The 20,000-nt window shown below is 41.2% G+C and overlaps 1 protein-coding gene across 10 annotated transcripts in view; it reads left to right on the forward strand.

The window, feature by feature from the left end:
* LOC123772105 (uncharacterized) overlaps nt 1-20,000 on the forward strand; it is a 98,659-nt gene that overhangs the window by 10,862 nt on the left and 67,797 nt on the right. For 6 of the 10 annotated variants that reach the window (XM_069311146.1, XM_069311150.1, XM_069311155.1 and 3 more), the window contains exon 2: nt 10,844-11,723. The exons of 1 other annotated variant lie outside the window; for it this stretch is intronic. In XM_069311146.1, the coding sequence (XP_069167247.1) occupies nt 11,564-11,723 (160 nt within the window). In that variant the 5' untranslated portion in view covers nt 10,844-11,563. Of the gene's footprint in view, nt 1-10,826; nt 11,724-20,000 lie in introns of all 10 variants that reach the window. 3 more of the 10 variants (XM_069311147.1, XM_069311152.1, XM_069311151.1) reach the window with 3 other exon arrangements.

The raw sequence follows: 20,000 nt of genomic DNA on the forward strand, positions 1-20,000 counted from the left end.
AGACAGGGTAGTACTGACCCCCTTCCCCACTCCCTCACACACGCACTGCAGCACGCCAAGTCTTCCAGCTCCCATGCTAAATATATTGACGGAAGATGGCGTGCAGCGGTGTTATAAAAAATTATTACCTCACATCCCAATTCTTATTTGCCCGTTGTCAATATGAATCATATTATTTATAGCTTTTGGCCACATAAATAATCTCGAACTACTGTAGGCTATGCAAAGAAGGAAGCTTTAGCTACTGTAGGCTATGTAAAGAAGGAAGCTTTAACTGCTGTAGGCTATGTAAAGAAGGAAGCTTTAGCTGCTGTAGGCTATGTAAGGAAGCTTAGTCTACTGTAGGCTGTTTAAGCAAGGAAGCTTAGTCTACTGTAGGCTATGTAAGCAAGGAAGCTTTGTCTACTGTAGGCTATGTAAGCAAATTTGATCTACTGTAGGCTACATAAGGAAGATTGAACTACTGCAAATTATCTGAGGGAGCCTCGACTACTCTAGGTTATGCAAGGAAGCTTGACCTATTCTGTGACGGTGTTATCAAGCGATATCCGGGTTCTCTTCCCCTCTATTCCATCCCTTCTCCCCTTTTCTCAAAATTTATTATTACAAAGCACTGTAATGGGTAAACAACACTGTGGGAACAACAAATATTTCAGACGAAAATCATGAAAAATAGCTTGGGGGGGGGGTCTATAAATGCCTACATTTGTTAAGACCAACCAGCAAGTATATTTTAGTCCTTTTAACATATATGTACTATGTGTTTATAATTTGTGTGCTACTATTATTTGTACTGCTAACTTATGTGTGTGTAACAAATCAAAAATTCATTTATCCAAGTTTTACTTCATTAATATTTAAAGGTTTCACTCTAAGCATTAAAAGTAATGGCAGTAATGTTGTCATTAATATTACAAATCGTCATTGTTATGTAAGGCATTACTATTGTGAATCATCAGTGTTAAATATAAATTTTGATAGTAAAGAGACCGATCACAGTGCCGGGGCCGGAGAGCACAACTCGTCCTCGTTCCTAGTACGTCGCATATTTTATGGAGGCCGCTAAATAGACGTACTATAGTAACATTTAAAGCCTCGTAATACTGATGTGTTGAATGCATCTGCCTCGATAGATTAGGTGGGACGCTTGGCTTTGTGCCCTTCTGGATAGTCTAGATAGTTGCATTCTTTACGGAGTGGTAAATCAAGAGAACGGGCTGTTCACAAAGCATTTACGTGTCCACTTACGAGAGTTTTACATCTTATTTAAATAATAGCGGCTATGTCTGTATTTATAAAATAGTTAATGAGCAGTAAAGAGTATAAATAAGGTCGTCCATAATTATAATCTTGGGTTGGGGACCCCCCGTACCTCTCTGGAGCTCGCAAACTGGTTAGGAAATACAGACTAAGCTATTATCCTTGCAAGAGGTACACATATCTTAAATGAACACTTTAAGTGTTTGATGAATACTACTGATCCAGAACTCGAGGCTAACAGTGTATTACCTGTTTCTGTCCATCCGTCCTGAATGTGGATAAATATTTAGAGGTATTTGAAATACCGGGCAAGTTAATTCTTATTTTAATTATTTAATTTGTGAATATTGCACTCGTGGGAATTAGAATTTCAGTATGTCCATCCCAGCTGCCTGACGGTCTGCACATGACACAGGGAAAATGGTTGTCTGGGTGCGTCGTGTTGGTGTGTCCAGCACGTCAGCGGCAGTGAGTGGTGTTTTTAGACCCGGTCCGCGGTTCATCAAGTTTTTACCTCTTCACTTACATGTACATCTTTCCTAGATCATGGTGACTTAGTCGGTATTTATTAAATTGCTGTTTACGAGCTTTGAAACGCTGTGAGATAGATTCGGCCCATGGTTATTATTATTTTTGTTTGAGATATATACAAGAGTTATTACATTCTTGTACAGCCACTAGTACGCGTAGCGTTTCGGGCAGGTCCCTGGAATACGATCCCCGCCGCGAAGAATCGAAAATTATTTTTTTCCAATTATTATTATTATAAGACATTCTCGTACTCTTCGGAACTCATAAACTGTTTTAAGAAATGCAAACTAAGCCACCATGATTGAGGAAAGATGCGCAGGTTTCGTAAGAGGATAGGAAAATGGTTGATGAAGCCTGGTCGCAGTCTGAAAGCACCACTCACTGTCACATTGACATCCTTTTGACGTGGGCTTCTGGGGACAGGTTCGGTGTGATATCAACCCTCTGATCTTTCTCTCTATTTGACTCTTACAGGATTTCTCCTCCCAGATGGTACCTTGTGTTCAGCCTTGTGCTCCCTTCGCCTAATTTAATTACTTTACACTTTCCTGAGTTGAACCTTAGTAGCCATTTTTTAGACCATTCCACCAGTTTGTCCAGGCGTCCTATACTCACCTAGTTGTACTCACCTAGTTGTGCTTGCGGGGGTTGAGCTCTGGCTCTTTCTGTCCTCCTCTCAACTGTCAATCAACTGTTTTTTCTACAAAAACACACACACACACACACACACACACACACACACACACACACACACACACACACACACACACACACACACACACACACACACACACACACAGGAAGCAGCTCCGTAACAACTGTCTAACTCCCAGGTACCTATTTACTGCTAGGTAACAGGGGGCATTCAGGGTGAAAGAAACTTTGCCCATTTGTTTCTGAATTACAGAATTAAAGAGTCCTGCGCGCTGTCCGCTCGGCTACCAAACCCCCGTGTGTGTGTGTGAGAGAGAGAGACAGAAAGGGTTAGATCAATGATTAAAACAAGAATTTTTTTTCTATACTTCTTATGTTCTTTACTTGGGAAGGAAATTGAAAAATAAAGTCTCCAAAGTTAATTTTACACTTTAATGGGCCTGACGCGTGTCGCTAAAGAACCTATTTCACTAAAACACACCTTAACATTTCCGGAGGTAGTGGGAAGTGAATACAAATGGTGAGAGACCGTGTTATGTATTCCATGCAGGTGCGGAAAGGTGAGCTGGTCGGCGACTTGGTTATCTTCCTGTACGTTCTAGGCAGTTATCAATTACGAAAACCTGGTGAACCTGCCTAATTAAGCATAGTCTGTTGACCAAATCACACACTACAAAGTGAAGGGACGACGACGTTTCGATCCGTCCTGGACCATTCTTAAGTCGATTGTGAGAATCATTCACAATCGACTTGAGAATGGTCCAGGACGGACCGAAACGTCGTCTTCCTTTCACTTTCTAGTGTGTGGTTTGGTCAACATATTTCAGCCACGTTATTGTGACTCCTCGTCTGCATAAGCATAATCTACTTTTTATTTATTTTGATTCGTTCATTCATTTCCTCGAAAACCTTAGTCTTAGCTATGTATCATTATGCAAAGTACATACATAAAGTTTTCTAATTGTGTATGACGATAATTTTGTTGAAATTGTTGTTCTGAGATCTATTGGTCCTTGTTACTTTGTCTGTCTCAGCCTTACTAAACGTGCATTACACCAGATCTGCAGTTTACCTAGAGTTTTTCTACTCCCCAAGCCGGGTCTGGGGCCAGGCTTGACTTGTGATAACTTGATCCAACAGGCTGTGTTGCTTGGAGCGGCCCGCAGGCCCACTTATCCACTACAACCCGGTTGGTCCGGCACCTCATGAAGAAACTTGTATAATTTCTTCTTGAAGAAGTACATCTTTTTTCCGGTAATATTTTCTGCGGTATAGTCTTACACTTCACCAGAGCTTTGTGGTTATCCAGCTTCACTTCACCAGGTATGTGTTGCAAGCACATCACTCAAAATAACAAGCATTGAGGGGCATATACTCTAGGCCTATGCTGTGACTCAGAAAATCTCTGTTTTGTTTCAGGAGATTGCGACACTGGATAGGCTTGCCATTAAACTTGGTAAACCTACAACACAGTAAACTGTTCAGTGTTATGGGCTCACAAATATACTCCTCAGTGTTTTGAGTTTATAAAAGTAAAATTGTGAGTGGTTTGGGGTTGCAACACAGCAACACCCATAAATATAGTAACATTTACAGTTGAGCCAAATACATTGTTGTTCTTACATAGCGCCTCGCACGGTTATCTTACTTTCAGGTTACCTGGAGGTAGTTCCCAGGATCAGTGTCCCCGCGGCCTAGTTTCTGACCAGGCTTCCCGGGTATTTTCATTGCCTGTTCAGGAAACCAATCACTGCTGGAGGTTAACGTTGAGCCCCAGAAGATGATATTTACGGTGGCCGGAGGAGGTTGCGTGTTGCCTAGGCTAGGCTAGTGCTCACCCGCCCACGACCTGGATTCATAAACCAGTTACGAAAGCACTTACGAGCCTGTCTATCTTTTTTCAATCTTTGGCGACTTTGTTTACAATTATTAAACAGTTAATGAGCTCCGAAGCACCAGGAGACTGTTTGTAATAACAACAACTGTTGATTGGGAAGTTTTCATGCTTGTAAACTGTTTAATAAATGTAACCAAAGCCGTCAAAGATTGAAGAAAGATGTACACGTTCGTAAGTACTTGCGTAACTGCTTCGTGAATCTGGCCCCTGGGAGGTATATAACCGCCCCAACTCTCCTCTCCTCTCTCACCATAGCCCGTGCTACATGGACACTTCGTTCTGAGTAGCTAAATCTAAGACAACAACAACATCCTCTCCGGCGCTGCCTTCTCTCCCACGTCTCTCCCAACTCTGATACTTATAATAACATTTACATTAATAATAAGTGGTTACAATTTTATTTATAATATTAGTAATAATTCTGTAGTACTAATTATAATAATAATAATAATTTTGAGATGCTAAATACATCCAGAGTTGTGAGGTAAGAAAACTCATTCAGTGTCTTGTAACCAGCCCATCCTCTCGAACGTTCACAACGTTACTAAACATGTACTAAATTGTCCGAACCTAACCTAACCGAGGACCCACAAATAGAAACCGGGACATTACGTCAATTTTGCGAGCCGCTATGATTTGTAGTGCATCAGTATTTTTTTATCCCAGTATACTTAACTGGGTTATGTTGGGCAAGACTGGAGCATGAGATGTATTTTGGTCTTAGCTGTGTTATATTGGGCAAGACTGGAGTATGAGATGTATTTTGGTCTTAGCTGTATTATATTGGGCAAGACGAGCATGAGATGTATTTTGGTCTTAGCTGTGTTATATTGGGCAAGACTGGAGCATGAGATGTATTTTGGTCTTAGTTGTGTTATATTGGGCAAGACTGGAGCATGAGATGTATTTTAAAGTCGTGTTGTTAGAAAATATTTTGACTATTATATGCCTTCAGAGTATGGTATATAAGCCTCGTGAGTCCAGTGTCGTTTCTGTTAAGAATTGCAGTGTCGTGCGTCCGTGCGGTGTCGTCAGTCATGTTAATATCATGTGAAAAAGCGTGTTCGACATAACAGTGTTGAGGCAGCCGTTTAAGATTTAGTGGCAACTGCCAGGATCGGTGGGGGAATATATTACACATTCCGTCATGATGATTACCATATTTGGGAGAGGCACCGGTCCCTGGGAACCCTTGCGGGCGCTGGAGGGCAGGGCCGAACCTTATGGTTGAGAGACATCGTGCTGGGGGCGCCCCTTGTAGGTGATGGGGTCGACGCTTGTGGGTGCTGGGGGGCGAAGCGTATGGTTGAGAGGCATGGGCCTGTTGGCGAGAGACGGGGTTGTGGGCAAGATATAAGGCTTTGGGCGGGAGACAGAACTGGGATGACGCTGTCAGTGAGAGGCATCTTGAATGGACTGCTGTTCTTCGATATCTGAAATCTGGACTTTAGTTATAAAGTTATAAACTTGGTAAATATAATTAACTTTCCCAACAAGGGTCGGGAAGTCTATGGTCAAAATTGTGTTTCACAAGTCAGAAATCAGCGCAAAGTTATGAGATATGAATCTTGGAAATCTTGTAAACATTTTCATCCAGAGATGACAAGTTTTCTGAATCAGATATTGATTTATTAGAGTGAATAACGCTAGGATAGTTGCACTGATTGGCCGCAGGGCCCCAGAGCCTGGCTCACACTGATCCCAAGCAGGAGAGTCAGGACACAGGTGTATGATCAAAGAAGGATAGCTAATTATATGTATTTCAATGCATTGGTTTGTTGCTGAATGACATAGATCAGAGGAAATGCCATATGTCTTCACTGGTTAATATATGCATCGGGATCTGGGCCTAGATTATCTGAAATAATGTACAAGAAATGTATATAAATATTATTAAAAATATATATTTTATATAGTATATAAATAGTGATGAAGACTGCCATTTGGTTTGGAGGCAAGTCCTTCACCACCGCAGGCACCTGGAGCCTCTTGTCATCAGAAAACCCGACCCTTGAAGGATTCGAACCCGGTCATCCAGTGCCTCAATGCCCCTTGGCATGTCCAGTAATATAAACACTCAACCACAGACTGTACACAATTATTGGCAAGTTGTCTGACTTATAACCCCAATACTCGACAGCGCTCGTGACTATTTTGGGCACAGATATTTCATCAAATCACTTCAATATGCCAGGGTCGCATGAGCATCAACTGTACGTCATGCTTGAATGGTCCCCAAGCCGACATGCATCGGAAAACTCTTTACACACACACACACATTTTATATATATATATATATATATATATATATATATATACATATATATATATATATATATATATATATATATATATATATATATATACTATATAATAATAATAATAATAATGTAGGGCATTGGGCGCGAGTTCTGTCCCAGTTCTGCCTCTTGACCAAAGCCCATCTCCCGCCAAAGGCAGAAGCCTCTCACCCTCTTATCTCATTGAGACTGAAGCAACTGAGAACTGAAAGACCTTCCAAACCCGCAGAGAATTTCCAATCTTTCTGGCATTCAGTCGCAGCAGTTTGAGGTTTCCAGGACAGATTGATAGTAATTAAGTTGCCTGGGATATCGATAAAGAATTCTCGTCCAAGTAAAGGTTTTCCCAAGCAAAGTTAGTAATCTGAGTTGTCGTTAATGTAATCAGCAGAAAAATATTGCTTTATTGGATTAAACTTAATTAGGCTAAATTACAAGGACCCCCAACACAGATTGGATTAAGGTGAGACAAATGAGAACTGGGTTGTAAAGTGCGATGTTGAGTGGAAGTTGCAAGAAACCGAAACTTTTACTGAGGAATGAGAGTGCAAAATGGAATCATCAGCATGCGAGTGCATAATAATAGGTACACTGAGGCACAGTATCAATAAATAATTGCTATTGTGGAGCCCATTATACCCTCAGGAAAATATTATCTTCTTCGAGCTGATGGTAAAGTTGAAAATTACTAAGACATAGTGCGTCAGTATCCACTAGGAAAATGAATCGATAATTCTGAACGTTTTCGTGTTTCACCACATTATCAAGGAAATACAGGATAATGTGGAAATACAGTATTTCCACATTATAATGGGGATAATAAAGGAATTACAGTATTAAAACACACAGTGTGTTGTAATACGAGGGTGTGTTGTTTACATTGTTGTGTGGATCATAGTGCTAATGAGGGACGGGCAGCCTAGTTGCTCAACTTTAGTCACTTGAAATCGCTAGTATCTCCCTCCTCCTCTGAACCTTTCCACATTATCATCACAAACTTTTTATTTCCTGGCTTTTAGTGCTCTCACAAACCACACTGCTGCAGTCGCTGCCATGATTTTCATGAGGTCATAAAGCTCTCCCTTAAGGAAACTGCGAAAAGTGTGTTTGGGTGAACTCTAATGTAATATAATGAAAAGTAAGAAACGTGTTATTATCAACTTACATTTGCCCAAAAGTTATGCATTATCACTTATCAAATATTCCCATTCCATTTTCATACTTTATAGGAGGTAGCTGAAGAAGCGCAGACTAAATGAGGCAGTTATTCCCTCAAGGTAACGTAAACTAAAGCCAATTGCAGTTAAAATTGTAACTAGGACGTTTAAGGATGAAGACAGTTTGCATGTTTCTTCACCATACCATGAAATAAAATGGATGTTGTAGTGCTTATGAATTCGACCTTGGAGACAGCTGCATCATACTGGAGACGCTGCGCCCGTCATACTAACCCTCTCAGACTCAATTGCCTCCTCCATTTGCATATAAAATTATTGTTTACGGTAGGACTGTAGTAGGGGAAATATAGAGCGGGAATGGGAGGAAGTGAATGCAGACGAGTAAAGGGAGCCAGGTGGGGGTAGAACAGTAGCATCAATTCAAGCCTACTCCGTAGTGCATATAGACCCCTTATTTTGTTCTCCTTCCTTATAGACTTAATTTAAATGTTTTTTGATGCTTGGAAGACCATGAGAAGATGAGATAAATGGCGGTTATAATACTGTAGACCTTCAGCGATGCATGGAGATTATCATGATTTGTACAGTTTTAATAATATACATAATTTATGGTTTTAGGGTAGACTGCGTGAAGATAGAAATATATATTAGAACAAAATAAATACATACCATTTAGACTTATACAGTAGGCTCCGTTAATGTCTAGCTTAACGATGGCTGAAGCTGCAAAACTCATTGTTAAAAAAACATTGTATTTGTAAATATTAAAACAAAAAACGAGCGAGTTGCTAGGATGTTGATAACGTCATGTTGAGCACCAACACATCCTCATGCCCTACTCTTGGAACCTGTAGCCCTTCACAAGTGCACATACCTCAGACCATTGATTCGGTTTAACACAATGATATTTTATCATTAATTATTATATACTAGATGATGTATCTGGCTGTGCCCGGGTCTCTCTCCCCCTGCCTCCTCTCCAATCTGGTTTTCCCTACCCCCCCCCCCATCTCCAACTTTCTTTATCTCCTCTCTCGGAAAATTTAATATTACGATGTACTGAAGAACGGTTACAAAACTACGGAACACTTATAAATTGCACTAAGAAATTACATGAATGTGATGTAACAATCTGCTATGAATTATATACATGAATTTGCATGCCAAAGAAGTAGATAGTATTTACAGCAACTCAATTAGCATTTTGCGCATGCAAATGTGGTGTAACTAAGTAATAGTATGTGTATGTAACTTGACGAGTAGGCTTTTCATCTTGCGGTATTTGTATGTAAAATGAATGTTTGCGCTTAATTCTTATTCATGCTAATTTGCATACTGCACGTTAGTAATTAATTTGTAATTGCGTATGCAAACAATGGTGTCGGCTTTTGTAAATTTAGTTAGGGTAAAATGAACATAGAGACATTTAAGCTGTAGTATATCATATTTTAATTGGCATAAAAGTTCCAAGAACCTTTTGAGTTGGGTTAATGGTATACCAATATAATTAACGTAAGTTAATAGAGAATTAGATAGTAACTAATTGTGTTTGATGGTTACTCCTTTGTTAAGCCTATCAAACCGTTGTTTAAGTTCTGTTAACCCTCGAATATTATATGCAAGATTTTTTGTGTTATAAATATTCTTTAAGGGTTGTAGATGATGGAGTGTTACTCAATAATGTTAATGTAAGGGTCTAGGTTTAATGAATAAGTTATTAGCAATGGTATTTATTATAAATGTGGCACCAACGAAAGGAAAGAAGCGAGTCCATCTGCCTTAGATTTAAAACGCCAGTGGAGCTGTGGCGCCTTTGGGGCTAAGCGTGGGCTGCTGGTTTATCTATATATGCTCTTAAGTATTGGTTTGTGTTTTAAGTGAAGTTGTTATGATTGAGTCAGGAAGTGTTTGCAAGTGATGCAGAGATAGTGCCTCATGTAGTTAGAGTTTTATTTGATGTGTGTTAAATAGAATTGCAGAGCAGTTAGGTACCTAGGTTAAGTAGATAGTTGGGATTATTGATTTAATTATTACGTTTCTGGTGGATTATTGCCCGTTCCTTCCTGCAGATTGTATTTGGGATTTTGTATATAAATTAATGTTATATATTAGATTTTGGTGTATAGTTAGGCATACTAAGTTAGGTTAGATGTTTAGGGTCTGTTGGCAATATTTGCATTTGTAGTACGTGAGAAACAAGTCCTTAAGCTGTGCTCGTCCCAACCTGTCCTCAGGCTAGGCTGGTTAATGTGGCGGCAAATACACAATACTCATCAATTTTAATAAACTGTAATAAATAGCTTTTCATATATAAATTAATATAATAGTTTTATGTATACTTAGGTGTAGGTCAGGTGTTTTGGTTTTGGTGGCAATTATTTGTATTTGAAGTACGTGGGTGAAGAATTTATGGAGTAGTGATTCGAACGCATATCATCAACGAATTCTTCTAGAAAATTCATCTGTTGTGGGTTGTGTGTAAAGCGTTTTTCAGTCATAAACGGGGTTTTGACGGCTGGATTAATGAGCATTTGGCTTTTATTAATAAGGACGGGCTGCATTTTCCCTTGATGAGTGATGAATCTTTAGTATATTTCCGTGTCTGCTTAAGATAACGGTGTCATTGGCTCTGTTATCAGCCACACAGGGTTGTAAACACTACAAAAAGACTGATACAACTTCCCGCTCCAACAAAGCCTTGCCACTATTTACTCACAAAGCTGAACGCCTTTTAATTTAAGCCTTGCATCACATCAGACCCCTGACGCCGTTTTCACCTCAACTCGCCTCACCCAGTATCCTGTTATCCAACAAGATGTCACTTTATACAGTTAAATCAACCCACACTCAATAACCCTAGGAAAATCTAATTTACCGTGACTAAAATGGGTGTAAATTATGTTAACCAAGAGCAGCTGTGTGTATTGGAGACAAGACCCTGAAGTCACTGGTCATTGGTCTCCACACTACAGAGCCCATGTTTTGATCATTTACATCTTTGTTTAGCAATACGTATATTTCAGGGATAAATACTGAACATTATTTGTGTTGTGGTAAAGTTGGAGACTAACAACTCTGAGACTGCACTCTGTAAACAGTGTATTTGTGACAAAATTACCCTCATCGTAAGGGCTGTAAGGCAAACTTGAGTGCCGGAATAGTTATTATTATGAAAAAACTTGTTTTAAAGTTTGAAGATACAGTTTAGATGTTTCAGTAATACTGGACATTGTAGCGACACAAACTTTCTTTATATATTGTGTTAAGGTGTTGTGGATGAGCCGCGGAAGGAATGTACAAGTGTCCCACACGTCGCTTCACTTTCCTTTCAACACCCACAGCACAACCTCATTCCTTCTCTAGTCGTCTGGGCGAGGGGAAGGATGTCGCCTCTTGTCTTCTGAGGGAGGGAAGGAGGGGAAGGGGCTACACCAAGCAAATTGAATTAGCGAAGTATTAACGCCTAAGGTAGCGAACAAACAATGCCAGTGTTATTACAGTGAAAATAGGGAATTTACAAGATTATTTGGGAAATCGGAGCCGGTATCAGAACCAAGCCAGGTGTGGCAGTTGTACGTGGCTTAGTGAGACGCTAGCAACCAAGAGTGACTGTAACACGGCGAAACTCCATTAACTGAAAAACTAGAAGAAAAAGGAAGTAATAGGAGGAGGAGGAGGATGAAGATGAAGAAGGTGTTGGTGAGGGGGAGGTGCTTGAGCGAGGTAGCGTGGGCGAGGTAGGGATGCCTCGAGGGTTCCTGGAGCGCCACCTCCACCGTCGTGGGGGAGGCCTAGACCACACATCCTCCACCAGCACCTCCACCACCAGCACCTCCACCACCCGCACTCCTCACCACCACGACTCACAGCACGGAACATCCACCTCCGGCAGCTTCAGGAAAGGTGAGTGCTTACCTATCGTTGTTTACCTATCAATATCTAATGAGAATTAGGTATAGCTTTTGTGTACCTGGTGCGTTATTACATTTTTAGACGTACGAGTTTTGGTTCATAATTGGTCTTGATGATGTAGACGGAGGTGGCTTCTACGACTTCCGTCAATGCATTCCACCCCGTCCAGAGTAATAATCTTCCTTCTTTATGTGTACTTGACTTGGCTGAGTTTCCCATCTCCTCCGAGTTCTTGTTATATTTTCTCTCAATATAAAAAACGCTGCCTTTGTCCATTTTGTCACTTTCTCTCGGTATTTTGTATGTTGCGATAATATTCCCTCTGCTGATTTTATCTAGTTATTAGAATGGATTCCCATAACCTGTTCTCGTAGGTTAATCCTTTGAATTTAGGTATTAGCTTTGTTGCACACCTCTGTACTTTGTTAAATTTACATTTGTGGTTTACAATGCCCGTATTTCATGCCGGCGCTGCGTTTTCTAGCACTGGTATAACGTAGGTTGTGTATACAGTTGTCAAAGAGATATTTAGATTTGTTACCACCTTTCCGGCTTCCCATAAGCTCCAGATGTTATTCTGGTGTTATTTGATTTTAGTGTTCTGGAATTATATCAACTCCCAAGTCATTTTTTTTAAATTCCTAAAATTATCTTCCCCCCTCGTGGTGTAAATACCTCCTCGTAGCCTTTATTCAGTTTAATATCTTTACTAGATAAAGGAACCACTACAGGATCCCAGAATACCACTGTATCACATACGCCAGCCTCCAATAAGGAACCAGTAATTATTTTAATTATAAATAATTATTTTTGAAAGTCTAGGAAAGGTCTAGGAAAGGTCTAGGAAAGGTCTAGGAAAGTCTAGAAATTAATTATTTTTGAAAGTCAAGGAAAGGTCTAAGAAAGTCTAGAAATTAATTATTTTTGAAAGTCTAGGAAAATACATTGTTCTCGGCCTACTTTTTGAAGCTGCACCAACTCTCCGTCACGACCACCGTCAAACCTTCCAGGAGTATGAATGAAGCAAATATATCGCTTGCATGGGTGTTAATGTCAATAAGATCTGTATGGCATTTTAGTGTTAAGATATTAAAGCTCTGTCTAGGCACTGGTGGAATGTCATGTTATTCTTGACGCGTAGTGGGCCGTATGGCGTCGTGTTTCTGTGACGTCACGATGCCTGACACGCCTGATTGGTGGATCAATGTAAACTTCGTACGTAGCTAGTTGTATGAGGTGTGTAATTGGTGGGTTAGTGTGAGGCTTCAACAACGTCAAGTTGCCTCAAGTGCACAACTCGTATGCTTCCGTCGCTCTGCTGTGATGTGTTATCAACATTAGGCTCGTCATTAGTGTGCAGCGGTGGAGTACAGTGACGTCATCACGTCACAGGCGCGTGATTGGTGTGTTGTTCTTATGTTATTTTGGCGCCAAGGTATTACAGTACCTGTATATGATTTATATTGTTTAGTAGTAAAGAAAGATAAAAAAGTATGATATATGTATATATATATAATATAATGTACCTAGTAGCCAGAACGCACTTCTCAGCCTACTATGCAAGGGCTGATTTGCCTAATAGGCCGAGTGATTTTCTTTATGTTCCAAATTTTTTTTCCAATTGATTTATTTGAATTATTATTATTATTATTATTATATTAAGAACATAAATTATTGACTTTGTTAAGTTAGTTTAGGTTAGGAAATAAATGATATGTTATGTAGGGTAGGTTAGGTTCGGTCATATATTTATTTTATCAACCACACTATCGTAGAAATACATATCCCATTATTTGTATTTATGGATGTATATTTATGTATTTATATTTCGCTTCGGGGACTACGGAAATGTTCATATATTCTATATAATTTTTACAGAAGCAAAATGATCACAATATTTCTGCATACTATATTGTTAATTACTTTAAATATTAAGCAAATTAAAAATGAACGAAAATGATAGTATTACGTGTTAAATGATATCGAGCGTTACAGTTCAAACATTTATATTAAAAAGGTCCGAAATGGTAACAAAAAACCGACAGTTGTAAAATCGGGACCCGGGGACTTGAGCTCGGTCCTGCAAACTCTGTTACGAACGAACGCAATTTGTTTTCTCTGTGAATCACACTAATGAATTTACAATCAAACTTTTATGCAGCATTACCGGCAGGAAAAACAAAGTAATTCAATGTATGAAAGTTGAATATACCATTGTGTAAATGTTTCAGTTACCCATGATTATTACTCCCAAAATGTATTCAGCTCCAAAACCGAGGCTAAACTTTTGCCTCATGGTGTGATAAATGATGACCCGGAGCCCATTGTTCATGTGGTGGTCCCGCGAGCGTCTTTTGTTCTCTGTAATAAATGATCACAACACAACTGATGTGATATTTGTTGTTTATTGACTGTATTCCGTGTCGCTAATGACGGCTTCCGCTACAGTTTATATATATATATATATATATATATATATATATATATATATATATATATATATATATATATATATATATATATATATTCCAGCATGGTATATATGGTGCGTGGTACTGTGAAGCAGTATACAATATATGCAGTATTAATAATAATAATAATATTTTATTTAGGAATTTATTTATTGTATCCTTCCCTCGAGGTTCGAACAGCGGCAGTTTAACTTAATTCGTAATAGTATTTACAAATGTATGCGGAGAGGCTCCGTGACTTGTAAGGTACTGGGCTTAACGACCGTTGAAGGCGGCTGTTATGACGTCATTATGGTCTGGGATACCTGGAGGAGCCCCCCCCCCCCACACACACACGCCTCCAGTCTTAGTGTGTGTGTAACCCGTCCTCCAAATACAACGTCGCATTTTGACGTATAGTCTCCCTAAGGCCCAAAAAACATCGTACTTGAAAATGGTAGCGGCTCGCGAAATTCACACAATGTCCCGTTTTCTGTTTTGGGTCCTCTGGTAGGTTAGGATAAGGACACTTTAGTACGACAGTTTCTTGACGTTTGTAAACCATAGGAGGACAGCTGACTGTAGGAGCCCCACCAAGCCCCTATTCTTAATGTAAGAGCTAGGCAGAAAGAATATGGATCACTTTGTGAACCAGCCAGTGATGAAATGAACTCAGGAACGAGGAGGCCATACCCCTGGAGACCATGGCAGAGACCGGGCCGTAAGGATATTGATTCCAGGCACCACTTGAGTGTGACCCCAAGGTAGGCAGCTCCACACGGCACTTCAGAACTCAACAGTGTAGGACCATAAAAGGTAATAAAGGCCATAATGCTTAATTCATCATGACCATGGAACTCAACAGAGCCCTGAAGAGGACCATATGACACAATGTAGCAGAGCCCCAGAACACTCCATAGCAAGGGCTATGGTTTGTTCTGTGAGCCCTGCTGTCACACAAGACAGCAGGGCTCACAGGACCCTAAACAGGGCTGTAACACACAAGAGAGCAAGGGCCACGGGGATGATGAGTGGCAGTATCCGTCCGGTTGACCTGTCAGCGGTCTCACCAGTCAGGTCCTGGTACACACACCCAGTCACCCCAGCACACGTGGTCCACATAACTGGTACTCTGACCGTTGACCAGACCACACACCAGAAGGTGAAGGGACGACGACGTTTCGGTCCGTCCTGGACCATTCTCAAGTCAATTGTCGACTTGAGAATGGTCCAGGACGGACCGAAACGTCGTCGTCCCTTCACCTTCTAGTGTGTGGTCTGGTCAACATACTTTAGCCACGTTATTGTGACCGTTGTTTTGGCCACAGTTACTTGTCGCACTTCACTTGTCGCCTCCACTTGTCGCACTTCACTTGTCGCACTTCACTTGTCGCCTCCACTTGTCGCACTTCACTTATAATAATATAATCATTTTCATTTAGATAAAACACATTTGATACAGTGGAGAATTCGTAGGTACACAATATCAATTATATAAAGGCACTAATACACAGACCGGTTCCGGCATAACATAGGTAATTTATTTATAAGTTTAATGGGATAAAACACGGGCACGGTCCATTTGTTCACATTCCCAGCACGCTTCATATATGTATCGTGATGACAAGCTCTTATATCTATATCCATAAAATATAATTTCTGTTTGTCTCTCTGAGGCCAGACGCTTGGGGCTAGCATCACTAAACTTTGCAGGATGACTGGTCTTTGTCCGGGGATGGTCATAGGTGCGTCGGGTCGAACTCCATGCGCTCCTCCTTTGTTTAAAATGGTAAATAATACTTATTTGCGATCTCGCTAAATACTCGCTAAAGACTCGATCCTCACTATGATGACAAGGATGAAGGGAATATGGTAAAGAGTAGAGGCGGTGACGAGGAGAGAGGTAGGTACATAGTTAATATGGTTACAGTGATGCACTTAGTGAGTAGGTAATGGGGTTACAATGATGAAGACATTGTGCAGGGGAGATGATTATACTGATGAATAAGACAGTGTAGGGGAGATGATTATACTGATGAATAAGACAGTGTAGGGGAGATGATTATACTGATGAATAAGACAGTGTAGGGGAGATGATTATACTGATGAATAAGACAGTGTAGGGGAGATGATTATACTGATGAATAAGACAGTGTAGGGGAGATGATTATACTGATGAATAAGACAGTGTAGGGGAGATGATTATACTGATGAATAAGACAGTGTAGAGGAGATGATTATACTGATGAATAAAACAGTGTAGGGGAGATGATTATACTGATGAATAAGACAGTGTAGGGGAGATGATTATACTGATGAATAAGACAGTGTAGGGGAGATGATTATACTGATGAATAAAACAGTGTAGGGGAGATGATTATACTGATGAATAAGACAGTGTAGGGGAGATGATTATACTGATGAATAAGACAGTGTAGGGGAGATGATTATACTGATGAATAAAACAGTGTAGGGGAGATGATTATACTGATGAATAAGACAGTGTAGGGGAGATGATTATACTGATGAATAAGACAGTGTAGGGGAGATGATTATACTGATGAATAAGACAGTGTAGGGGAGATGATTATACTGATGAATAAGACAGTGTAGGGGAGATGATTATACTGATGAATAAAACAGTGTAGAGGAGATGATTATACTGATGAATAAGACAGTGTAGGGGAGATGATTATACTAAAATTGGATGATATTTGCCCACTTCTGGTTTGGGAATGGAATGGAACTATCAGGAGAAAGCGCCAAGTCATTAGACTATGTAGCACTGGGAAGGGGTCAGGAGAAGGATTTGGGATGGGACGGGTGGAAGGAATGGTGCCCAACCGCTTGGACAGTCGGGGGATTGAACGCCGACCTGCATGAGGTGAGACCGTCGCTCTACCGTCCAGCCCAAGTGGTTCTGGTTTGGAAATTGGAATTACTTCGGGTTCCTTTCCATTTTTATTTAAGAGTTTGCTATTTTCAATGGCCTTAGTGATATGATCAAGAATGCAATGGTAGACCTCTAGAATGCTTAATCATTATCGTTCTTTCCTCGTCCAGAAACGTTTCTTGTTGCAAGATCTTGTTGATGTTGTTGCAAGATTGGTTGGTCACTATCAGCTCATGGTTTCTGCTAGTGATTTGTTGTGAAGGTGATGGTAAGTGATGCTTGTGTAGTTGTGATGATGTCTGGGAGATGCTCATTGTATGCTGTTGGTGCCTTGACGCGTGAGAGGGTGTGGACGGATGAGTGGAGTGACAGAGACTACCAGGAACAGACCAATAGGAACTAATCTGAACATAGTGTCGCGGCTGTGTGCGTCTTTCTCTCTCTCTCTCTCTCTCTCTCTCTCTCTCTCTCTCTCTCTCTCTCTCTCTCTCTCTCTCTCCATGTCACTTTCTCCCTCCTTCTCCCCCCTTCTCTCTCTCACTGAGGTGAACGGAATCAGACAACTTTCATCATCAGCTAAAACTGAATTATTTGTACTTTTATGGTAACTGAGACTTGTGGAGGCGACCTCGGCTCCCAGTCACTCGATACTATCCTACTAAGCTCCTTGTGACCTACAAACCTGCACCCATCACAACCCGGCCGATCAAGCACCTGCAGGAACCTGCTTAATTCTATTACCCGACAGTGCCTGAGCAGGGTACGATGGTACTAACTAGAATATGATAGTACCTGACTAGTGTATGGTAGTACGTTCTCAATGGAATCCTAGTGTACCTCTATTGAGTTTAGTGTTTCTTTTGCTGTTGATATAGTGAACCTTGTTGGGATGACCCGTGTACAGGAGGCTGGGATGTGATGAACCATATAGGGATATCCAATTGGGTAAGCAAGTATCCATGTGTATACTGCCCCAGCAGTATGCGGCAGTATACACATGTTGGTGTGGTTAATACCTAGGTAAAACTCCCAGGTTACCCCAATAGCATTGCCAAAGGCAACCTCGCCTGGGTAATATAATGTTTATACAGGAGCGAGAGTGAGGGGCAGTGTTCTGAAATTATCCTCAGTGCTGGAGGAGTTGTCGCATTGCGGCCTCTGATGAGGGTGTGTACTGCTGTAGACTTAATGTGTGTGTGTGTGTGTGTGTGTGTGTGTGTGTGTGCTCACATGTTTGTGTCTACAGGTTCGAGTTGTAGACACAAACAGGACTGTTCGAGGACTCTTGGTCCCCGCCTGTCTAACCGTCTGTTGTCAATGTACTGACTCCCGACCTCTTTTCTTCTATCATATATTTCTACATATAACACACACACGCACACACACACATATACAGATTTATATATCCCAGGAAGCAGTCCATAAGCAGTTGTCTATCTCCCAGGTACCTATTTCCTGCTAGGTGAACAGGGGCAACAAGTAAAATAAACTATGCCCATTTGTTTCTGCCTCGACTGGGAATTGAACCCGGGCCCTTAGGACTACGACCCCCGAGAGGGAACCCCCCATTCAGTGTGCGTCCGTTGCTCATTCGTGCTAAACATTCCGCTCCAGTAGCAAGTGTTAGTGAACAACGATACGCTATGCGTATTAGTGGCTTTAGGGATTGTATGTACTAGCTGTATTTATAAATCCAACATTATGTTTGTAACTCATCAATGTATGTACTTTAACCTGAATAAACATTTGAATTTGAATTTGAACAGTTGGGAGAGGGGGTTAGTGTGGGCGGGTGACGCCTGATGGGGCCCCGGTATAAGTGGGATGTGTCCACCTCCCGCCAGAAGTGCCTCTGTAACTCTGTAAGCTCTTCCTCTACCACCACCACCATCTTCTCCTCTTCTTATTGTTAGTCTCTACTAAACTTAACTTTTGTGGAATTCCTGTTGAATGTTCATTGAGATGAGTGGAACTCTCATTGACTGTTCATTCCGCTGAGTGGAAATCCACTCAGTTCACTTAGCTGAGTGGAACCCCTGCTGTCAACGTTCGCTTGACTGAATGTTATCTCCGACTAATGTTTCAGTAGAATAATTGTAATCTTGGTCGATGGTCTTTGCCAGGCATAATACCGATCGACTATTTCACTCTGGCCAAGCACAACCTGTCGACTACTTCGACGTCGACCAAGCAGTCGACGTCAGCGCCGTCGACCGCCTCAGCCATGGGAGGCGAGGCAGCGAGCCCGTCACTGTTAGCACCTTCACCTCAGCCGTCTGGTAAGAACATCAAAAGAGACTACCGCGCTTCAGGTGACAGCGCCGGGACTCACAACAGGCGGCGTGTGTCTCTTCACACATGCCGTCAGTGAGGCGGACGACGAACGCCCTCACAAAAGACGTTTTAGAGCGAGAATTATCTGAAATTCTTGGCGCGTATCCGCCTTATGGCTGTGACAGTTTTTCCACGAAAGCCTGTCTCACCTCGGTCAACAGCTCTGTGAGACAGGGCTGTTGAATCACGAATCGCTGAGTTCAAGTTTATGACTGAAGGATTCTTCTAAGTCCCATTCTCCTAGATTTTATTCCCCAAGAAAGCTGGAGATGTCCAGGCTTCCATTTCTCCTGGTCTTGGACAGCTCCCATGTCCTCTCTCTGGTCCGGAACCCTCCCATGTCCCCTGGTCGTGGATCCTCCCATGTCCTCTCTCTGATCCGGGACACTCCCACTCCTGGGAATAACATTAATGTGACGCCACAGCTGGGTGTTGCCGTTGTGTCAGGTCGCCTGGGTGATGGCTAGTGTAGGGCACCGCACCGTAAGATGGGTGTACGTTATCTAGGAAGTCTACAGAGCACGATGACACAAGGAAGGAGGACTGCAGTACTGTGGAACAAGTTACCAGGTAACAAAAACATATACAATA

The sequence above is a fragment of the Procambarus clarkii genome, chromosome 69 (assembly GCF_040958095.1).
Source record: "Procambarus clarkii isolate CNS0578487 chromosome 69, FALCON_Pclarkii_2.0, whole genome shotgun sequence".
NCBI classification, from domain to species: domain Eukaryota; kingdom Metazoa; phylum Arthropoda; class Malacostraca; order Decapoda; family Cambaridae; genus Procambarus; species Procambarus clarkii.